The sequence below is a fragment of the Symsagittifera roscoffensis genome, chromosome 4 (genome assembly GCF_963678635.1).
Source record: "Symsagittifera roscoffensis chromosome 4, txSymRosc1.1, whole genome shotgun sequence".
In the NCBI taxonomy this organism is placed as follows: domain Eukaryota; kingdom Metazoa; phylum Xenacoelomorpha; order Acoela; family Convolutidae; genus Symsagittifera; species Symsagittifera roscoffensis.
In genome coordinates, this window is record NC_087065.1 from 9,092,541 (window position 1) to 9,116,416 (window position 23,876).

At 35.0% G+C, this 23,876-nt stretch overlaps 1 protein-coding gene across 1 annotated transcript; it reads right to left on the reverse strand.

Annotated features, from left to right (window-relative positions):
- Positions 1-9,112: 9,112 nt before the first annotated feature.
- On the reverse strand, positions 9,113-12,955 carry LOC134845105 (palmitoleoyl-protein carboxylesterase notum2-like). Its single transcript, XM_063861960.1, has 3 exons — positions 11,512-12,955; positions 10,612-10,797; positions 9,113-10,396 (listed from the first exon to the last, which is right to left on the reverse strand). Exons 1-3 carry the CDS (start codon positions 11,724-11,726, stop codon positions 9,286-9,288), a joined length of 1,512 nt encoding a protein of 503 aa, XP_063718030.1. The 5' UTR covers positions 11,727-12,955; the 3' UTR covers positions 9,113-9,285.
- Between the last annotated feature and the right edge of the window lie 10,921 nt (positions 12,956-23,876).

The following is a 23,876-nucleotide window of genomic DNA, read 5'->3' on the forward strand; positions in this document are numbered from 1 at the left end:
ATCCCAAGGCAACGTTGATTTTTGCGCCGCAATCAAGTTTTTTAAGATCTAGTTTCGAAAATTGAAAATTGGATGATTTGTCGCGTCCTTTTTTTATCTCGGTGTCTGACAAGAAGTGTTAACAAGCATTCAACTCATCTTGTAACTAGTCTCCTTCACTATCCTCCTTGGTTTCCAAAATTTCAGTCAAATCAGCAACCGAATGTTGGTCTGAACACCGAAAAATGTGTGCAGGAATTTTTATCAATTTTTTTATCGTAATCCAACTAACGACTGAAAATAGACTGAAATATGACTGAAAGTGATTGAAAAATGACTGATATAGTTGACGCCTACAAGTTTTTTGGCTCAGTGAAACTTAGGAGGCAAACACTTAATGCGAGAGATCGAAACTTCGAAATTTTTAAATCTCACTACAATTTAGCTTCTTTTTATTTCTTTTTTAGAAGCAAAGTGGAACTTGCTGGAAAAAGATTCAGGACTACAGCGTCTGTAAAAATCAAAGCATTAATTCAAAAAAGCTTGCAAAGCGCAATGAAATGATATGCAGCAGGGTCGGATCTAGGATTTTCTCGAGGGGGGATTTCAAAAAAAATGCAAACATTTTGTCGACCTTTTTTTAGGTCGACCAATTTGATTTTCTGAGCTCTACCAAATCACTATAAAGACCTATCTACCAAATCATATATGCAGGCTGCTTAATGCGCTTTATATTCAAACAGATCTGACATTGTCGATCGTCTAGACTTTGATTTGAATGGAACTTGTGATCTGACCCCACTAACTTTCACTAATATTGTTTGTCTTAGTTTTGTAATGTAAACCTTTTTCTCAGTTCTTTTTTTTGTGTCTTAAGTGTTCGTTTTATTAAAAAAAATGGGCAGACTATCCAAAAACGTCTAATGATTCCTTCAATTAGCACCGCAGATGTTATCTCTATTTTAAACGCGTGAATGAGGGATTTTTTCTGCAATTTTTTTTGTGTGACTAAATACACCGAATACATTGAGAATTGCTTATCTGGCTTCAATTAGTACACCTAATTTAAAAACTATTATGATTAAACAGCGACCTAAATTGAAACAAATTGAGAGTTGAAATTGAGTGGACTAAAGAGATTTTTTGAAAGATGACAGGCACAAACTTCAGAAATAAAACCATTTCTAAAACATGGATGAAAAAATTCAAGGAAAGGGGAGGAGAGCTTCTACAGAGATAATCTACACCGTGTATAGCAGAAGAAATAGCCTTGTTCCAAAGCTAGCTCAACAACTTGACAAGCCTACAGTAAGTCAATAGTCAATCTTCGCTTCAGCAAGTCCTGCATTGCTAGACTGAACTTGGAGACACAGAGCATCTCCCACTATGCTGCTCTGTCAGAACATCGGAAGAAAAAACCTACAGAGACTCGCCGAGCTGGACTGCTTTCTTGAAAGCGGAAGATTCCAGTTCGCCTCGGTACAACCAGCAGTTTGTACCGTTGATTTTTCCATAGAATTATTTAAAAATTTACAAATATGAAGACACAATAATGAGGAAAGAAACACTGGAATCGGAGGCATCAACAAAGTGCCAATAACAGAATTAAAATTGTGGGTCTGCAATCATTCAGAGCGAAAACAAGTTAGAGAGAAACTCATTTTTGATCCGACATTTTTGGTTACATTTCAAAAGTTGAGTTAATCCTTCAAATCATGCGACAATTCCTCACAAACAAAAATTGTTAGGTTAGCGTGGCAGTATTTAGACAACCGCGTATTCAGACACTGTATTAATCAATCACAATCGAGTCAAGGAAGATATGAAATTCATTTCTTCCTCGTCTGATTGTTTAATACAGTGTCTGAAGACGCGGTGGTCTAAATACAGACCGTACTCCAATTTTTAGGGGGAGGGTTCTCAAGCGTTTCTATTGGCTAAATGCCTTTCTCACAAAATCGTAGTCAATATTAACAGAAAATGTATTAAATTAGTGGAAAATAATCAAAAATATTACAACTTGCGGGTTAAAACCCCAAAACTATTCAGATAATCATCAAGATTAATGAGGTCAAATCATAAGAATTTTTCAGTCTTGAAAACTCATCTTCTTATTATCTAATCGGTCAATATTAACACTAATGGCCTGGATTTAATTTCTTACTTTGAAATTTTTGCGATTTACTTTGAGATTTTTAATACTCAATTCTAATTGGCTGAAAGTAAGCTGAAATCAATTTCAAGCATTCAGTCCTTCAAGCATGAGGGACGCCACCATTGTTAGCATTTCACGGAGCCACAATTCTAAGGGTCTAGGACAACAAGCCGACGACACTTCAAGCCGAAGGGACTTCAGGTCGAAGTTTAAACTTTACAAGACCTCAAATCACTCATTTTTCATTGTAAAACGTTGCTTTTCAAAAATTTAGGCAAGTTTAGTCCATAATAAGCGTGATTCATGAAAATGAATCACTTAGGATTGGCATCCGTTGATAATTTCAGCCGTTTTTTGAAATGCATAACTTATAAACACGAAAATTGCCTTCAGCCATGTTTTAATTTTCAAATTTACTAAAAATCATTCGGAGGCTTAAAATTTTTTAAAACGCCAATAACTACGGCGAAAGATCATGAAATTGAGAAGTTCTTCAAAAAAATTTTCAAATTAATTATATTTCCTGGCTTAATGAGACAACTTTCGGCTTGAAGTCCCTAACTTACAATTCGGCTTGAAATCTCGTCGGCTTGATGTCCGGCAACCCAATTCTAACTGCTGCTTTTTCAGTTCGCTTCTGGTTCAGACTAAAAACTGCTGTAACACGTGTTATCGGCCGGGGGCTATTCTCATGCGCCAAGGACCGAATGCGCGAAAAAACTTGTATGCGAAAAACCGAAAACAAAATAAGGGGAAAGTCAATTTTTAAAAACAAGCAGTTGTCATTCAATTAAAAAGAAGTAAACGAAGAAACAGTTTGCTTCTTTCATTACGAAACCCTTGAAACGTAAAACTTTTCCCAATTTTGCGGCGGTCAATGACATTATTGATTAAAGTTTTGCATATTTCTGCCATTTTTATATTCGGCCAATATCAATACCCCAGTCCCTGGAAATGTTTACTTTCTTTCCAAATTTTAGATTACTGAAATCTGATTGGCTGATTTATATTTTCGCGCGTTCGGACCTTCGCGCTTGAGGGATTCCACCTTATCGGCCAACTAAGATGATCTTAATGTTAGAATGTGTACAGAGGTTTAATTAGACCAGTTACAACATTCGATTAAGAAACTTTACATTTCAACGTAAAAATTATACCCCATAAATACTTTGAAGAAATGAAAATTTTTCGTTGAAAGTTTGTCTGATTTTTCTTACAAATGTAGGGCTGCTATCGCGAGCGTTAATTCAATCTAGAAACTGGCAAAAAATGCGAACTTAACGACAATTAAAAGCGCATTTAGCATCCTTTTAATGAAATTTATGCTCAGAAAATTGGCGAAATTTGGAGAAAAAGTCAGTTCGAGGCTCAATTAAGTAAAAATAGTTCAATTTCAGCAGTCCCATATTAATATAGTGCATTTTTTTTGCAAGTGTCCCAATCATTTATTTTAAAAAATCATTCCACTTTTTCGTAATTTAGAGGGGGTATAACCGAAAAGACCCAAAATGTTTCCAGGCAATCCCGAAAAACCATGGGAAACTGAATCAAAATAAGCTGCCGGTAATTTATTAAGACAAAGCTACACAAAAAATTATTCATTACGATCATTAATTTTTCGTTTTGGCTTAAATTTGCATGCTAAAGCACCCTTACTAAAACACCCCGACCTGAATGCTAAATAAGCAGCAGGAAATAAGATGTGGAAAACTATGATTCTAAAAAATCAGGTAGGAAAAGGCGGGATAAAACTATATTAAGAACAACTATTGCTTTTATTAGAGTCTGGTTGAAACTCAGATTTGTATTTTTTTTAAAGAAAAAAGACAAAATGTCCGCAAAACGTTTATAAATTGATTTTAATTTAAAAAAACGGTTAACAAGCAAATATGGATTAGTTTGGTAGCCAATTATAATTTTTTTCAATTATGAGTCTAGACGAAGTTCAAATTTGTAGTTTTTTTTTCAAAATCAACAAAAAGTGCGCAAAACTTTTGTAAATTGATTTTTAAAAAAATGGTTGCCAAACTAATATAGATATACCTATAAGGAAATTAAACGAAGAAAAATGTTCGATCTTTTTTCGCTACAAAAAAGCCATTATTTGTTACAATGGCTCAGCAAGCGATTGTTGTTGTTGTTTTTGTAGGCCGTCTACAGTGCTGAGTGGGGAAGGGGGCGGGGTGAACCCCAATACTTCTCCAGTAATCCTTGACGGCGTTTGTATCTCTCTGTTTGACGTGTAGTTTTGGGTCATTTCCAAGGGTGGCCTTCCGCTCGTCAACCCAGATGGGCAATGCAGGAATACGTCTTCTGAGGCCTGTTCTCCGTTGATTCTGTGGGGACAGATTGGGTCATCAACTTGGGTCATAGTCCGTGTCTATGTTTTGTTGCTTGAACGAAGGGCGCCCTATTCAGCCTGATTTTGTTCATGGTGATTTCTTCTGCACTACTTCTTTAATCTGTCGACATGGGCTGCCCTCTGATTGCTGTGCGTTGGAAGTGATCTAATGCGACTTGATGTAGATAGTCTTTTAGGCGGCGGTCATCCCAGTCTATATTTAGGGCCTCTCTCGATTTGGTCATCTCAGCAATCGATTTGGTGATTATGTGTCTTTCTACTGGCAAAAAACTTTTGATGACCCAGATAAAAAGCAAAAATTGACAAAATATGCCTCAACTAATAATATCAAGAATCTTGTCACAATATGCCAAAATATGAGTTTTTCTCCCTCAAGGAACCATTGAAATGATGCAACGAGGGTTGCCGAAAATACATCATACCTTCATCAGATGGTTCGTTGTCTTAACAGCCAGATAAAATAGCGTAAATTAAAATAATAGGGAGGGTGACGAAAAAAAAAAATAAAGCGGTGGGGAGGCGTACGTATGAGGAGTAAAAAAAAGTGTGCGAAAACGGACGGAAGTAGAAAAAAAACAAATAAATTACAAAAAATGGCTTATATTAGGAACCATTTGGATAAATGAGAGTTCTAATCTCATCTGCTCTACTTTACTGTAGAAACCATCCCCAACGTATTAGACGAGCCATGACCATTGAAAAAACAGAAGCGTTCTAATATTATGCGAAAAGTAAGACATGTCTATCATAGTGCTGATGTGAACTTTACTCGCGTTTTCCTTAAGTTGGTTTGCAACTAAACTCAAAAACATTGTTCAATGTTTCATCAGAGTTTCTATCGTACAAATAAAATTGCGTTTTTGAGCCCTGAATTGTCAACCAAAATTGAGTCAATTTTTGAACAAATGTTGACCACATGATTTTTTCAAAGTTTGTTGACAATTTTTATTTACCGAAGAAAATTGTTTTTCCTTAAACAGATCTCAAGAGATTACTCATTTTTTAAAACTTTGGTGCGTAATGTAGGAAGCTTTTTTGAAAAAATAAGCGCGAAAATTATTTGGTAGTTTTTGCGTTATTGGTGATGGTAGTTACTTGATAGTTTTAGCGACGGACTAAAATGAATAAAAAACAGTTGTTTTTTGGGTAAAGTTCCGTTTTTGACTTTTGCAAAAAAAACTTACAACATATAAATTCTGCAAGAATTTTCATCAGCATTTGTTTTCATTGCCATATTTGTTCATTGGCAACCAAAATGGGAAAACTGAGCTAAAAGTTTTCAATTTAATTTTGTCCTGCATTTTTTATAGCATTGAAATACTGAAATTGTAAAATTTTGGGTAGCTTCAATCAATACAGTTATAACTGAATGAAGCAAAACAGTTTAAAAAATTTGTGGAAATTTATCATGAACTGTACTGTTGTTAAGTGAAATGACTCGGAATTTTTAAAAATTCACCTCTATACGTTTATATAAAAAAACAGAAGCAAGCCATTTTCAATACATTTTAATTCCCAACTATTCTGATAGAATTAGTGACCAAATTTTACTAAAAAACATTCCAAAAAAAAACTTTTTTTTCTCCAGAAATTTACAAATTAAGCTGAGATAGTTTTGTCTCAAAAAAGAAATTTAACAAATTACCCTGCTGGTAGCGCAGAAGGTTCTGACCAGTTTTCAAAGTACAAAATTCAGAAGAAACGCTTGCTTTAACTTTTTTGTCCAATTTGTGTTAATTGTTTTTGCTCGTTTGAAAATCAGGGAGATATAAAACTGAATTGTTATGGGGCAAACATTTTCGTGAACTAGTTCTTAAAAGTCTAAACTGAAAACGGGTCAATAAAAGAATACGTGTTAAATGCTAGATCAGTTTTAGAGCAAAAATATAGTAAAAGAAGACTGATAAATACCATTAAAAATTGATAAAAAATACTTTCTAATTAATATAGACAAAAACCAGCGAAAGTACTTTTTAATTCAGTCATACTTTGAAATGTTCAAACCTCAATTTTCACTCAGAAACTTTTTTCAACAAATAAGTTAGTTTATATATCTTGAAAAAAACAAATTTTTGCTTCATCTGGTTGCTTTACTCGCTAAAAAAATTATTCCAACTAGTTTATCTCGACAGTGAGTAAATTTCTATGAAAATTGTTTAAAAAATTTCATTTTTGACCGAATCACGACAGGGATTTTATATGATATATCATCGCTCTAATATGATATATCGCTCCTGTCTGAAGTTGCATATGATTTTGCGTGGAAATTTTTTTTTATAAACTTGTAAGCATACGGAGTTCCTTCCTACTGTTTCAGAGGTAGAAAAAACCGTAACCACATTTTTCAATTCACAGAATCAGGCTTAAAAAAGTTATTTTACGATAAAAATTACATTTCAACGCAAATTGAGCAAGGAAGCGATTCAACAGATATATTTTACCATGAATCAACTGAATTGGCAAAAGCCAAAATACCCAAAACAAATGCAAAAACGGAAAACATGCAAAAGTTGCCCTGCTTTCTTCTCTGTTTAAAGATTACCATCTATTTGTAAAAATTATTAACTTTTATCTAGATCAAATCGAAAAAATTATTTTAACCAGCTAAAATCAGGAAAGCATTAATAAACCTACGAAAAACTAAACCAAAACTCTAGAACTTTTTATCAATATTACAAAATTATACAACAAACTCTAACACTAATTATTGTAAGACTCTCGATCGAAAATTTTGTCTTGAAACAAACATTATTGATTAATAAAAAAAGTATCAATAAAAAGGACGCTTTTAATCCACTGAACTGCATCTGAATTTTGCGGGTGATTTTTTTGACAAGTCATTTGCTCAAAAATTGATGAATAAATTTCAAACGATGTAAAAAAATCGCGAAAATAAACTGGAAATACATGAACAAATTGAGAACTCTCAGCGAATGAAAAACAAAACATTCCAACTAAATGAATCAAATTCGTTCAATAAAACTTGAAACATTAGGTGAAAAAAATCAGCTTCTCACCTTTTTTTAAATGCTGTATATAAAGTTAGGGTCCAAGCTTTGACAAAATTGAAGTGTAAATGTCTCACTTTTGAAATGCTACCAGTGAGGTTAGAGTCGATTATTTGTAATCTAATTTGATCTCAATCATCCAAAACTGAAATAATGCGAATCTTATCTCATCACAAAGAAAAATTTTCAAGCTAATTTTTACAATGCTCCGTCAAGCTTGAATTGTCATCGCCAGTAGAAGAAAAAGAATAATATAAACGAACGTTTTAATTACAGTACAAATAAGCAACCGCATCAATTCAGTAAATTGTATGAAACAATTTAATTCAAATACATGATAAAAAAAAGATGAAAATTATCGGGTTAAGTGGAGTAAATTAATCATTAAAATGCGATGAAAAGCCAACTTAATGAATATTAGCATTAAAAGAAGGCGCAATGAAACACACAAAAGTACAAATCATTAAAACACTTGAAAAACATTAGAAAAATAAGGCTCCCGTATACACAAGTTTTTCTAACAAAAACAAACTCACGCCACGTCTTTGTATGCGTTGATTTTTGATTACATTGCGTGTTACTGGTGTAGAGTTCTTTAGGATTTTTCTTGAGCGTTGCAGTAGCTTTAACAAAACTCCATAATTTCACTGGCAATGAATTCCATTGTTAGAGCGTCAGATGAAAAAAAAATTGAAAAAGTTGAACAGTTATTATCAAGTTTTTTTTGTATGCTTAATTCTTGACTCAGCTGTCGGTAATATTATTCCGTTTGCAAAATCTTTCCTTTAGTTGATAAGATATTGATAACAAACACCATATCTCAGTTCAGTTCTGATGATTGAGTTGCTTTTACGCAGAGCGTCAGAGGACTTTTGTGAATTTTAAAAAAAGTTGTTTCGAAGCCCGATTCAACTGCTCTACTATTGATACCATCAAAGCCGCAAAAATTTGCTATACACACTTCTGCAAAACCCAAATGAGATAAACCTACATTGAAGAATAGGAGCCAAAAATTAGGTGGATAGTTGTTGGCCAACTGTTCCTTTAGTTTTAGTTCCCTGGACCATTTTTGGCAAAAAAAAACAATTTGAAATTGGAATGAGGTTTGATTCTAGAATCGAATCTAAATATTTTTATTCAGCTTTTTCTCTACACTACACAATGATCATTTATGATAAGACGGCTTGATTCTACCTGTTTATCAACTTATTTAAAAATTATTTGAAGTAAGCTTTAGAGTAGACTTTAAACTCTAATAGTCATTCTTGTTATAAAAACTGAAATTATGCCGAGCGCTTTTATCTCGTTGCTGAGAACAACTTTTCAAGCTCATTTTAACAATTTTAGTCAACTTTGAACAGTCAGTGTAATTTGAAAACAATTTCCACTGAAATGTAGAGCATATTGGAATTTGCAATCTATTAAATAAAAAAGGAAATTGAGCAACCCTTTTAGAAATTTCTCGATGGAACAAAGTAGTGTGCAAAACAGTAGAATAGGATTTAGCTCTACTACCCGGATAATAAAAGATCATTTCGGTCGTAATCAGAGGCACAATTGCAGTTATCAGTTATGTTGGTTTTTTTCTCGTTGGTAAACTGTCTTAACGTTCGTATATGCATAATAAACGCTTTGGCTGCTACGGTAACAACACCCGTAGACTTCGGATGATTTCGAGTCGAAATTTCTGACATTTAAAAACAAATAGAAAACTATCTTCTTTTATGAAACATTATTAAATTTAGCGCAATTCAAAATTACTATCAAAATGACGCAAAGTTTCAATCTGTGCTGTGTTGCTTGCGAGCTAGCAAGCTTAACCTCTCCATGTTGGGTCTGTCGGTGGAAAAAATCCCCAATTCTGTCGCTACTTTAGGACTGAAGTTTAGAAAGGCTTCTGGAGTCCATACTGTTATTCGCTCATCTTCTATCATCGCCACTGACCCACTGAGCGACATGCAGTTCGGGTTGCACTGTGGATACTTGCACTCGTCTCCTACTCTGAAACTGCAGCTTCCCCCTTGCGATGACTTCCCGCCTCTTCCTGCATCCAATCCAGGGTTGTTCATGTTGCCGTTAAGAACTTGATCAACACTCCGCACTGCATGCTCATTTTGCAGCCAGCAGTTCAGAGTGGCGGTGAGTGTTTGGGATTGGACTTGAACGGGGAAATTTACGTAGTCTCCTTTCAGAGTGTGGTGATTCAAACATCCCATAGAGAAGAACCCGGAGGTATCCGGATCCAAGGAACTAATTTCAGTGCGGACTTTTTTTCCAATTTCCAAAATGGCGTCCATTCTTTTTAAGATTCCATCGGAAGTTTCAGTGCTGGGAAAAGGTAACAGTTTCGACATTATGAGCTGATAGTTGTCGTACTGGTTCTGAATCACAAACAGTGGCACGTTGTTCAGACCTCGCAAAGCATTTGTTCCAAAGATGCAGTTCCATGATGCGTTCTTTTCGTAGGACTCGCCACATGCTGATTGAACATTGACATTCCAAACTTGGAACGCTTGTGTTAGAGTATCATTAGTTATACATGGCATCGGAGGAGACTCTTCAAAACATGGGAAGTCATTTGCGAACTCTTCCGTGAACCAGGCATCATCGAGAATCACTCGAGTCTGCATGTTGCCAAATCCCCAGTCGTGGAGGAACTGCAAGATCTCTTGCATGTTGACGAGGATCCCGATTCCTCCAGCGCTGGATCCGACGAAGTGTATTGTATGATGCGGCTGCATACGGTGGTATGAGATGAGGTCCTGCAGAACGGAGAAGAGGATCTCCTTTCCTCTGAAGTAGACTCCGACTTCTGACCTGCCGGATGTGTTTCCGAGGAAGAGGTCGCTGGAACAGTAATTGATGTCCACCATGTTGTACTTCCAGAACAATCTAGAAAAATAATAGCCAGATTAAAACTCATGATTGCTGTCTTAAGCTGACAAAGATACGTCAAGGTGACAATAAGAATAGGAAGAGGCGTGTCGTCCATTTTGCGGTAGATGTTCGCCCTTTGAGATTCGAACCCACGACGCTCTTGTTGAAAGCCATGCGCCTAACCCACTCGCCTCTATCCGATAGATCTTGGTTTCGTCGCTGGATCCTACCTGTTAGTTGGGTCTGTGCGTAGCACTCCGTGACCTGTTTTGTTGTTTGGGATGAGCCATGACGTGGTCAGCATCTTGTTCATGTTGTTCCTGACGAAACAAGTTATGGGGTCATAGCAGAGCCAGCCAGGCTGCACAAACACCACCCATTGTTTACTTCGAGCATCGTGATAGTAGTAAGAAGCCCTAACAAACCACAACATCGACAATTAAAATAGTTGGTGTTGGCAAAATCATTCATGGCGGCCTTTATCAAATGCTAGACTGCCCAAATAAGAAAATAAATCAACCTCTTCGAAAAAATTAATTAAACTCTTCGAAGCTCCAAAACTAATTTCAAAGTTTACAGGAAATGCTTAATTATGTCGTAACCGTGTAGTAAATGCTAAATTATGTGATTGCTGGTTTATACTTCGGCAGGATTATATACCATGGAAAAAGTGCTTGAGGTTCTGAAACTCATTCGAACTGTCCCCCATGAAATGCTACGAAGATAGTTGAAAATTAATAACATCAATTTGACTTAAAATTGAACGCAAAACGAAAATTATTATTTGCTGTATAAGTTTATTTATTGAACTTCTGTATTCAAAAACAACGATCAGCCCTAGTTTTGCTGACACGTTTTACTGTTAGCTCGTGGTATACTTATAATTTTGATGCAACCAAAAACTTGAGCAAGCTTTCGGTGCGCTCCTCAAATTATATTGAATCATTAGAGACCAGGAAAGGATGCCTTTTGAAAAAGATAACAAAAAAGGCGTTTTCAACACTTTTTCTGATAGTCCTCAATTTTTGTTTCCAATTCATTTGAAAAGCTTCACTCTTGGAAGGGGGCAGACTACACCTTAGTTCATTTCCATAGACGAAGAAGGTGGGGAAAAGAAAGTATTGACTCACCTAGACCCGTCGTTGCATATAGCTCGGGGGTGTGATGTCTGTCTCAACTTCAGAAGAGGAGGCATCACTCCCCCACACTCTTTGTCGCAGTCAGTGATCTCGTCAATTAGAGCCTGAAGTTTATTCCTCTTCTTCCCTTTGCCCCCCTCCACACACCCTTTCCACAGCCCAATAGCCAACAGCATCACAACCAGAAGTCGAGTTATCAAGCCCATTGATAAGAAGTAAATGATAACTTTTCAGTATGAACAGAAATGGATCTAATTAGAAAATCTCTTTTCACGCGCAGTGCACTAATTTAAGATAGAAATCGAGCAAAGGTCAATTTATGTACGAAATATGATAATGTTCGATTTTTCCAATTTCAAGGCACTTCAAGCAACGACTAACTTTGAGTATCCTCGTCAAGCACAAGATTTTGTGTTTTCGTTTTTGTTTTCTGCTGTCTTAAAAGAGGCTATTGATTTATCTTGCGTGACAGTTCGATTTAGAACGTTGTTTGTACTTTTCGGCGCGAAAAATGTCTGGAGAATTTGCAAAAATTTATGGTAAATTTGCGATTACGCGCTGAGTGGTTCAAAGTTGAGTGCAATGTTTGAGATCTGAATGAGTTTTTGAGTGGCGACAATGAGTAAAAAAGAGAGAAAAGTTTGATCGGCGGTGTTTATTACCCGACTGATAGCCGCTTTCGCTTTGGTACGACTGCAACAAACTTTGGTAAGACTGGACTGCTTTTGGCACTACAACTAACTCGCCGGATCTAATTGGCGCTCGATTGTTTATCGTATTTCTTTCTTCTCAAAGGGAACAATAACACACGTACAAGAGTGACTTTAACAGCGACTAGCCGACAACTTCAAAGCAATCTGTCACAACAGCTCAGGTGTGCTGGTCAGAATAGCCGCCTAGCCTCTGATCGACTGACTACAGCTGCAAATAGTGTTTAACTTGGTAGCTGGTAAGGAACCACCTCTACAGTGTATTGTATTTACTCTCTCTCACTCTCTTTCCTTTTCTTCTCTTGTGACGATGAAAGCAAAAACATCATCTGTTTTGTGTGTTCTGTTCCGACTTCTAAATAAGGTCCTCACTACAACTGTTTGGAGAGTAGTCATAAACAAACATATCTCCCCTCCCCTTTTTCCATATTCCCTTTCATTCCCAAACAGCCGCTACTTCAATGCAATCAAAACACCTGTTTTCAAACAAGGCCAACTAGATATCGATCTAATACAATGAATAGCTGCCCACGTGTTGAACAGGGTCTTATAATCAAGTTCAAAAAGAGGCACAAAACAAGGAAAACATTTTGATTCTTTTGTTCGCTCGAGGCTTCGTAGCTGCCTCCCACTTTTCATCTGAATGCTAACAAAACACGCTCTGTTTTCCCAGCCAGCTTAAGCCAACCGGCTTCAAAAAGACTGGCAAAATCAAATTATACTGATGGTAATACAATGCCAGTTGGAACCAGAAGATCAGAGAATTCATAATTTAGACGGAGACCCTTTGGCGGCATTTGGATAAACACTGCCAATATACTCCGAAGAACTTCAAAGTAATCATTTTCCTATTAAAGGAAAAGTCAAACCCAATTGTAATTAAATACGCATGCTCAATTAAAGTTGTTTTCACTGCTGGAAACTGAGATACGGATCACTACAGAAGGTACGGCCCAATAAATTATGATGGGCGAGGTCGATATTTATGTCAATTGAGACCGCCCTTTTGGACGTTTACCTTAGATTTAAAGAAAAGGTAGTCAAAATGTTTCCGTTTTTCGGACTGATTTCTTAAGGGTGGCGCGGACGATCCACTTGAAAAAGTTGCTACTCAGTATGACTAATAACATCGTGCTCAGAAAAATTATCAGGGAGAACAAAGAAAAATGGCAGAAACTCAAAGAACCATAGGAAATTAGCTCAAATCGATCATCAGATTTAAAACTTCAATTGTTCCGAATAAAGTGCGGAATATTTTTGCTTGGTGTGGTTTTTTTATTCAGTCAACTTTCGACTTGTGAACTAAGCTTTTGTGATTGAATTTTTCATACTATCTGAGAGATATTGTTATCCTACGCTCAAATTTAAAAATATCACCTGTGATCATTTTTATTAAAGTTACAGGCGTTTGAAAACTGCTAATTTGGCCAATTTGGGATAATTGAAATTCGATATATTGTGTACTTATAACACGCGTAATAAGCAAATAAATGTGTTCCAAATTGAATTGAGGCCGGCAATTTAATCCTATTATCAAAATAAAATACGAGACGCCAAACACACCCTTAGGTTTTTAGATAGCAGATGGGGGGATAAAATGAAGAAAAAGGAAATTTTTTTTTTCTGAACTATGCAACCAAAAGAAAACTTTTCAATTGGCTTTAGCGCAGTCGGAACATTTAGGGCTTTGCCCTGATATACAAGCAGTCTTGTTTCCATCATAAATGTCTTGCATTGAAATTAGAAGCTCCGATGGAAAATCTGAGAACAGTGTCAGACTGGTCAGGCTTCAAACAATGTAAAAAACAAGAATATCCGGTTGCTGTGCAACTAGCACAATGTGTTCTGACCACTGCCATCAATGCAAAACATTCAAAAAAGCGAGACAGAAATTAGACAACGTTTTTGGAGCGGATATCAAACCTCTAACCAAGATAGTCGCAGAAAACACCAAAAAATCGCAGGAAAAAAAGTTCAAACGCAAATTTCGAAAACCAAAGCGCGCTGAGACGGAACCCATTAAGTAAAGAAAACATTGCAAAAATGCTAAAAAAGGTTCACCTGAAAAAAATTCAAGTTTCAACCGAACGATTTTTAATTTTATGAAAACATGTAAGGAAACAAACGTCAGGATTTTCTGAAAAATTATCGAACGACAACTGAGCCGACAATATTTAGGGGAAGACGCCAGTTGAACTGAAAATAAATATGTTGAAATGAAATCGCTTTGCCATAATGTTCTGACGCCCCCTCGGGAAATACAAAAAGATAAAAAATTCTTTTGTTTTTAAATAACGCAACTTGAGGCGAATGAGCCAATAAACAATAATTCTAAGCCACTCGAGCCGAATCAATCTTTTAAATTAAGAAATATATATAAAAGGTAGCTATACATAATCAGGGTGGGTTAACTTACAAATTACACGAATAAAATGAAATTACTTTCATTACAGAGGCGAAGCGGTTATTCGCACCGCAGCGACAATTTGCAAGCTATGTAAAAAAGGAAAGCGATAGATCATAAATTTCAAAAAAAAAATCACAACTACAAAATTGTTGACTGGAATCATGTTCAAGAAAATACGCCGAGAAATACAATCACCAGCATTGAATCGGCTTGCACAATTAATTAGCGAGCGGTAACTCAACCGATAAAAGTTAAGTAGAAAACTATTAGGTCGAAAACAAAAAAAAAATTGTCATCAAATTCTTTTGAAAATTCTGAAATTCTTAACTTTCACTCCCTTCTCCGGTAACACGATGCATAAAATCACCATGTCTCTCTTAAAAACGAAGAAAGAAGTCACTAAGCCGTGAATTGTAAGTGTAATTATAGCTTCAAAAAACTAAGGTGTGTGAATTAGAAAGAAGGTTTAGATTGGGGTGACTAGCGATGGCACTTTTAACAATACAAAACAAATTTCACACTGGCAAGTGTAATTATAGCTTCAAAAAATTAAGGTGTGTGAATTAGAAAGAAGGTTTAGATTGGGGTGACTAGCGATGGCACTTTTAACGATACAAAACATCCGAAACTGTACAAAAAATATACTACTATTACTACTCAATTAACTTCCATATTTGTTGAGTATATTTAATAATACAAATTTTATTTAAACTAAGATCTTACAGAACAGCCGCCCATTTCAGAACACACTTTTGAGTCACATTAAGGCAAATTTTAAAAGCTCTATAAAAGTTAAAGGGGCCAAAGTTCATGAGCCAAAAAATAAGGAAAACGATGACGTTTCAAAAAAGTTTCTTATAAGTCAAAACCAAATTTTCGACAGAGTCGAAGCGACCCTTCTCCCCAGTCGCGATACAACACAACAGAAAAACACAGCGTGCAGCCGAGAGAACGACAAATTGAAAAATAGCCCGTAACCATTTAATCCGAAAAAATCTTAGAGATAATCCTGAAAAAACTTTAATAGGAAAACATACAAAACCATAGGTGGTTAAAATACAAAACATAGCCAACAGCTAGCTAGAAAAGTGTACAAGAACAAGAAAACCGAGAAATTGACTGAAAGTTTCTGAACATTATCGACCTTTCGCAGAAAAAAAGCGTATCACGTTGACGCTCGCTCGTTAAGCCGTATAATTTTTTTTATGAATAACAGTTTTTTCGTCAAACTCATCCTATTTCGACAAAATTGGAAAAATATGTATTTTTTTATTGCGCTCTGAATTCAGAAAATCAAATTTTTGTTTTAAAATAATTTAAGCATTTGTTTTAAACATTTTTGTTTGAAATAAAAGATCGTTAACGTCATTCGTGACCTTAACAATTCTGCTTTGCGATAGAGTTTACCGTTATTTAACAAAAAGAAATAAAGTGTACCGAAGAAGAGTTTTTTCGTCAAACTCATCCTATTTCGACAAAATTGGAAAAATATGTTTTTTTTTATTGCGCTCTGAATTCAGAAAATCAAATTTTTGTTTTAAAATAATTTAAGCATTTGTTTTAAACATTTTTGTTTGAAATAAAAGATCGTTAACGTCATTCGTGACCTTAACAATTCTGCTTTGCGATAGAATTTACCGTTATTTAACAAAAAGAAATAAAGTGTACCGAAGAAGAACTCATGTCGAACCAAAAAAAAAAAACATCAAATCTGAGCATGAACAAAGTCTTTCGCTTGAAAACAAAACAATCAAGACCTAATAAAGTAAAAATTACTTAGCTCTTTCACAGTTAATGACAGGAATAATTCAAAAAGAATGTTAATCATGATAAAACTGCATATATTTACTCGCATGTATTAATTTGGAATGTAAGTAACTAAAGGTAAACACGCTAAATTTACAGGTAACTAGCATGTACCACACCTCCGGTGCTTCGAATTTTCAACAACTCAAAAAAACTATTCTTTGAGTGTACTCTGGCAGCACCCAATTACAGGGTTCGCAATTGAAAATTTTGCAAAATTTTTTCAAGTTTTTTATACAAATTTTGAAGAACCATAAAATTTTGTGAAGTTTTATAGAAGTTCTTCGAAAAAATTAAAATGAACTAAGAAACGTCACATCTGGAAAACTGGAAGCAATTGAGCAGTCGCATTTGGACGCAAGATTTGCAACTCCTGAGAGTAGTCTTACAGTGCCCAACTACAACGTTGGGAAATTCAAATTTTGAGAAACTTCACCTTAAGTTTTGTAAAAAGGTATTTTTTTTTGGAAACCAGAAAAAATTCATATCTCGAAAACTACCAAAACTTGAGCAATCTTTTTTTATGGCAATAGACGCAATTTTCAAAAATACACAACTACAGGTTTGGGAATTTCACTTAAACATATTTGAAATTTGAGTTTTCTGAAAATTTCCAAAAAATCACAAAAATCGTCGTATCTCTTAAACAAAAATGATTTGGGCATTCTTAATTAAAGGCCTAATTTGCAACCCGTGAGATTACTCTGACAGCCCCCAAACTACAGGTTAGGAATTTCAAACTTTCAATAAAAAATAAACTTAATTTTCGGGAAAACTTTTTTTGAAAAAATCACAAAAAACGTCATATCTGGAAAACTGCAGGATTTAGGGCAGTCCTATTTGGAGGCAAAATTCGCAGTCCTATTGTGAGGCAAAATTCGCACCTCCTGAGAGTACCCTGACAGAGCCTTTCTAAAGAGATGAGAAATTCAAGTTTTGCGAAATTTTTTATACTTAAGTTTTTTTGAAAAATTTTGAAAAATCCTTAAAAAAACGTCATATCTCGAAAACTACCAAAAATTTGAGCAGCCACATTCAGAGGCAAGATTCGCAACCCCCTGAGATTACCCTCACCGATTCCAATAACAGGATTGAGATCATCAAAGTTTTGGAATATTTTAACATTTAAGTTTTTAGAAAATTTCGGAGAAAATCATAAAAAACGTCATATCTCGAAAACTACAAGGATTTGAGAAGTGAGAATTGGAGTACCCTGGTGGTTGCGAAACATGCAAAAACAATACGTTAAAAAAGCTTAAGCATGGTGAGATAGTGAAGCCCGCATTTAAATATATAATAGATAGATAATAGACGAAAGTTAAAAAATTAAGCGACGGGTAGACAGACATAATCAAATTAGTTTAAAAAGCAGGTATACAGACAGATTTAATTTGGCCTCGAAAAAAATACTGAAAAATTAATTGCAATATATGCTATAGCTTAAACATGAAAAAATTCTTTCGTTAAACGTGCAAAATTATTATGCTTAAACATGGGAGATAGCTGTCACTCGCATTTAAATATAGTATAGATAGATATAGATAGATAGATAGATACAGATAGATAAGAAGGCAAGGCGAAAACGTGTATGCATCATGCATTGCAAAAATGTCGCAAGAAAATCGAGTACCAAAAATTCGAAAAAAGCACTTTATCATTGTACTATTGTATGAAACACAGCTTTTTCCGGTTCATCTTCGCACCATTTTTGGTTTTCCAAACAACTAAAAATTAAAAAACCGAAATCTTGGAAATGAAAAACCTGAATCTTTCCAAATTTTTTAACTTTTACAAGCTTAGCTTTACTTGCAACACAACACAAAGATAGCATGGCAAACTAACCGACAGAAATGGATATAGAAGCCGTAGAAAAACTCAAACGTTTGTTTCTTTTTGAAAAAATATCGAAGAATTAATCCACCAAGAACTTTCCTACATTCTTCTTAATTTTGTCTGATTAAAAATTCTTCCAGAAAAATTGCCGAAAAGTAGAACAATTGAATGTAAAACGAACATGGAAAAAATTACCGAGCAGACAATTCTTGCGCAGGCACGCTGTAAGCAGATAAATTGCACAGAGGCGAAGCTGAGCTTCGCATCACTTGCGTTGCAATACAAACATTAAAAAACACAGGTCGATTTTTTTAATGTTGAAAAGAACTAGGTGAACCAAAATTTTCGTATGTCTAGATTAAAGCTGGTATTGTGTTTGGTATTGAAAGGATTTTCTTTAAAAAATTTAATTTCAAAAATTGGACTCTGCCCAAAACCGTAGTTATATCTCTACTAAAATAAGTGAGAAGAGTAAAAAAAATTGGAAAAATTAACGCAACCGGTTGTTTCAGTTGAACTTTTCATGTCAAATTTGATTTTGTAAATTTTAAAAATATTCAGAAAGTTTCTAAAAAATGGTCACAAGTTCTAAAAACGGTCAAAAGGATTTTCAAAATCCAAGAATTTTTCCTGCAAAGAGCAGGTTGTGGCCGCTTAAGCAGAGAAGATTTCAAAGCCGGGTTTCTCGATTGAACACAACCTGAGAATTGCCACTGTAGTTTTCGCGGAAATCAAAAAGTCGAAGTTTCAAAACATCGATTTTTTTGAAGGTCATAAATTTTTTTAAACAAAATGGGTATAGCCAGTTATAAAGGTAAGCTTTCAACAACCTGTTGTTTTGATTAAACCTATGATATCAGACTTTGCAGGATAGTTGTCGATAAAAATCCAAACAAAGATCGACTAAACAAAAGTTTAGCATTTCCGAGAATCATAGCTTTTTGTGTGAAAAAATAGGTTATGCAGAAGGAATTCACTCAACCTGTAATTTCCACTTAACTTCCTCAGATTTGGGAGGGTAGTTCCCGAGAAATGTGAAAAACTTCTAGAAGAAACGGTCAAAATTCAAAACTTTGACTTTTTTTATGGCCATAAATTTTGGTGGCAGGAAAATTTGGAAGTAGTCGCATAATCAAATGAGCTTTCCACAACCCGTTCGTTGCATTGAACCCAAAATATCTCATATGAAAGAATAGTGTTCGAAAGTTTGGCAGAGTAGAATATTCAAAAAGTTTAAAAAACGGTCAAAAATCAAACACTTGACTATTCCGAGGGTCATAAATTTGTATAAATTAAATTGGGCGTAGCCACTTATTCAGGAGTTCTTGAAAACTCTCCATTCATTGAAACCAAACACTCAGATTTGAGAGGGCTATTTTTCGAAAAAGCGATAAAAAACTTAAAAAAATCAAAAATATGGGTCAAATATTTCCCACAGACTTTTTCGAAGGCTTTAGACAGAGGTATCAAGTAAAAAGAGACTCGAGCGTACAGGTACACAGGGGAGTAGGCAATCTTTCAATTAATCCATGAACCGATTGGTAACCATACAATCAACATGAAAAGTGCGGAGGGGCGTGTTCAAGTTGTTTCCCTTGAAAAGACACAAAAATAGAACTAAACCGATAAAAAATAGGCCAAAATAAATTGTGCAGAGGAAATTTTTTAAGCTAAGCAAAAACAACAAAGGAAATACGAAGTCAAGGCAAGTGAAATCAAAGTTACAATTGTAGGAATGAATCAACCACTAAAAGTAACATTGAAAAAAACCGCACAGCAAAAAAAAACGATTTCAAGATGTGCCAACTTAGCCGACAACAGATAAGCAGACAAATAATTCACCGACAATTTTTTTGAAACTATATTTCCCGTTTGAAAAAAAAAACATGTCCTGGTCAGATTCGAACCCATGGCATTTGCCGTCTCAGGCCTATTCAAAACATCGATTTGTTTGAAGGTCATAACTTTTTTTAAACAAAATGGGTATAGCCAGTTATAAAGGTAAGCTTTCAACAACCTGTTGTTTTGATTAAACCTATGATATCAGACTTTGCAGGATAGTTGTCGATAAAAATCCAAACAAAGATCGACTAAACAAAAGTTTAGCATTTCCGAGAATCATAGCTTTTTGTGTGAAAAAATAGGTTATGCAGAAGGAATTCACTCAACCTGTAATTTCCACTAAACTTCCTCAGATTTGGGAGGGTAGTTCCCGAGAAATGTGAAAAACTTCTAGAAGAAACGGTCAAAATTCAAAACTTTGACTTTTTTTATGGCCATAAATTTTGGTGGCAGAAAAATTTGGAAGTAGTCGCATAATCAAATGAGCTTTCCACAACCCGTTCGTTGCATTGAACCCAAAATATCTCATATGAAAGAATAGTGTTCGAAAGTTTGGCAGAGTAGAATATTCAAAAAGTTTAAAAAACGGTCAAAAATCAAACACTTGACTATTCCGAGGGTCATAAATTTGTATAATTAAATTGGGCGTAGCCACTTATTCCGGAGTTCTTGAAAACTCTCCATTCATTGAAACCAAACACTCGGATTTGAGAGGGCTATTTTTCGAAAAAGCGATAAAAAACTTTAAAAAATCAAAAATATGGGTCAAATATTTCCCACAGACTTTTTCGAAGGCTTTAGACAGAGGTATCAAGTCAAAAGAGACTCGAGCGTACAGGTACACAGGGGAGTAGGCAATCTTTCAATTAATCTATGAACCGATTGGTAACCATACAATCAACATGAAAAGTGCGGAGGGGCGTGTTCAAGTTGTTTCCCTTGAAAAGACACAAAAATAGAACTAAACCGATAAAAAATAGGCCAAAATAAATTGTGCAGAGGAAATTTTTTAAGCTAAGCAAAAACAACAAAGGAAATACGAAGTCAAGGCAAGTGAAATCAAAGTTACAATTGTAGGAATGAATCAACCACTAAAAGTAACATTGAAAAAAAAACCGCACAGCAAAAAAAAAACGATTTCAAGATGTGCCAACTTAGCCGACAACAGATAAGCAGACAAATAATTCACCGACAATTTTTTTGAAACTATATTTCCCGTTTGAAAAAAAATCATGTCCTGGTCAGATTCGAACCCATGGCATTTGCCGTCTCAGGCCTATTCATAACTACAGGCTAAAATGCATAGAAGTTTGAGTGCTTATGAGCCAAGATACAAGTGATTCTGTTAAACAAGTTAACCCGAAAAAAGTGTATTCTCTAGGTTGATAAGCCGAAACCTATAAACCCAAAAAAAAATAAAATGATAAAGAAACTTCAACAAACTGAGTGGTAAAAAACTAGCCAATTTGAAAATTGCGGTTGGGAGCGTAAAAAGTAACTTTCCCTTAAAGTGACCCGAAACTGAGTCACTCAACCGATAGTGTTTAGGCAAAACAAAAAAAAGAAATATGAAGCCAAGGTAAGAAAAATAGTACAATTACATGAGTAAATCAAACTTTAAAAGCAACATTTAAAAAGGCGCGCAGCGAAAACAAAACGATTCCAAGATCTGGCACCTAAAGTCGAGAAAAGATAAACGGACAAATAATTGGCCCGCAACCTTTTTTTGAAACAGAATATTTTCCATTTGAAAAAAAAAAAGAAGTCCTGGTCAGACTCAAATCCATGACTTTTGCCGTCCCAGGCCTCTTCGTTACCTTTAAGATCTCGTGGTGAATTTGATGTACGCAATGAAATTCAATTCAAATTGCACTGGTAATTTTGGCGCTTTGAATTTTGATTTCGTTTAACAAGGACTTTGTATTCGGGTGTGTTCATGTTTTTTTTTTCGTTTTCCACGCAAAATCAGTACCATCCATTCCGATGAAAGTTTGTGGTACTGATTTTGCGTGAAAAAACATGAACACAACCGAATACAAAGCTCCTCCTCATTTTAAATGATCGGTACACAAAAAAATTAGCCTTCGATAATTCGTTATACAAATCCTTACGCGATTTTAATCCGAGTGATATATCAGATCAAAGCTCTTTCAGTCATGATCTGAAACAAAAATTCTTGGTGCCGGGAAAAACACGTTTGAGAAACACGAGCAGTCCCTCTTATGCTTAATATAAGCCATTTAGAATAGCTTATTCGTGCCTTATTTTATTTTTATTCGAGAAAAATTGGTCGTTGGAGTTCATATTGCGATTTAAAAACTTCAAAAAATTTCAGATTTTGATTTATTAAAACTAATTTTCGTTTTTCTAGTAATTTTTCTACAAAAACTGTTGTCCAATTTGCGTATTTACTATGAATGACAAATAGGTCTATGTTCTAGTTTTTCGTTCTGATCATTTTAATGGTACACTTTGGTACATTTTTGTATTTTTTAAGACTATGGTCGGAAAATTCTGCGCCTCTTGTTATATTTGTGCTCAAGGTATCGATATCTTCCAAAAGGCAATTCAATGGTTTTTTCAATAAAATGCTCGATTAAGATTTAAAAAATGACTGTCCTGATAAATTTACGCTCACAAGCTCGCTTGTTCAAAAACAAATTGCACGTAACAATTCTTTGGACATAGCAGTTTTTGTCTTAATTTCTTTTGTTCAAATTGCACACAATTTGAGAAAACGTGTTCAATGCCTCAGGTTTTATCGTTTCCTTCGGATAATTGAAATCAGCATTGTAATAAGTCCAACGCTTCTGCTACGAATCAATGTTAAAAGTTTTTCCTGTTGAGGAAAGTTATACACAGAGGCGAAGTTTCACTTCGCATACACAAGCAAAATATGACCGATGACGCTACTGTGGAAACTGAATGATTTAAACTACGAGTCTACAAAATTTCTTAAGTGACGCACGCCAATTATGAGTCTACATAGTTGCTAAGTGACGCAAGCCAATTATGACGTATTAGCAGTACCAGTCAATTTGAAAAAAAAAATCTACCAACTAACATGCCTCAGTTTATAGAGCGGACGCATTTTAACTAGTAGTTGAAAAAGTTCACTAAAAACATCCGACCCTGCCAAGGTTCAAACCCTCATATTTTGTTGCTGGTCTCCTTCCCTACCTCTACGCTACAGATCCATGATACCTTGAAGCTAAAGTGCTATTTGTAATATAATAGTCTGTGTTAATATCCTTAGCATTAGCTGTAATTATTAGCTGAATAAAAATGAACACTTTCAAAAACATTATTTGTGACTTAGGTTAAAAAAAAAGGAAAGTTCATACTATAACACAAGCTATGCTTGTGTAAATAAGTGTAAGTGATGCATTGTTAGAAATTGATGTCACATAGTAGCATTCATTGCATTTTGAGAAATGTTAGTTTATTGGAATTGCATTTGAGGAAAAGTTGATCTGTAGAAATTTTAGACGTTGATTAAAACTCTCAACGAAAACCATTTTATATTTTATACAACTTCGGAGGCAGTTGGAACAATCAGATTTTGCCCATGATTTGAGCATTCGTGGTACTTCCTCTGTAAATACGTTTATGGTGGTGAATGACCATTTTTCACACGCGAACAGACGTTATTTACTATGCACTATGCTAACACGTCCCAATCAATTTTAATATTCATCACTAAGTCTGTCGCCATTCCTTTGGTTCGAAGACACTTTCGAAACTTCATTCGTAAAAGG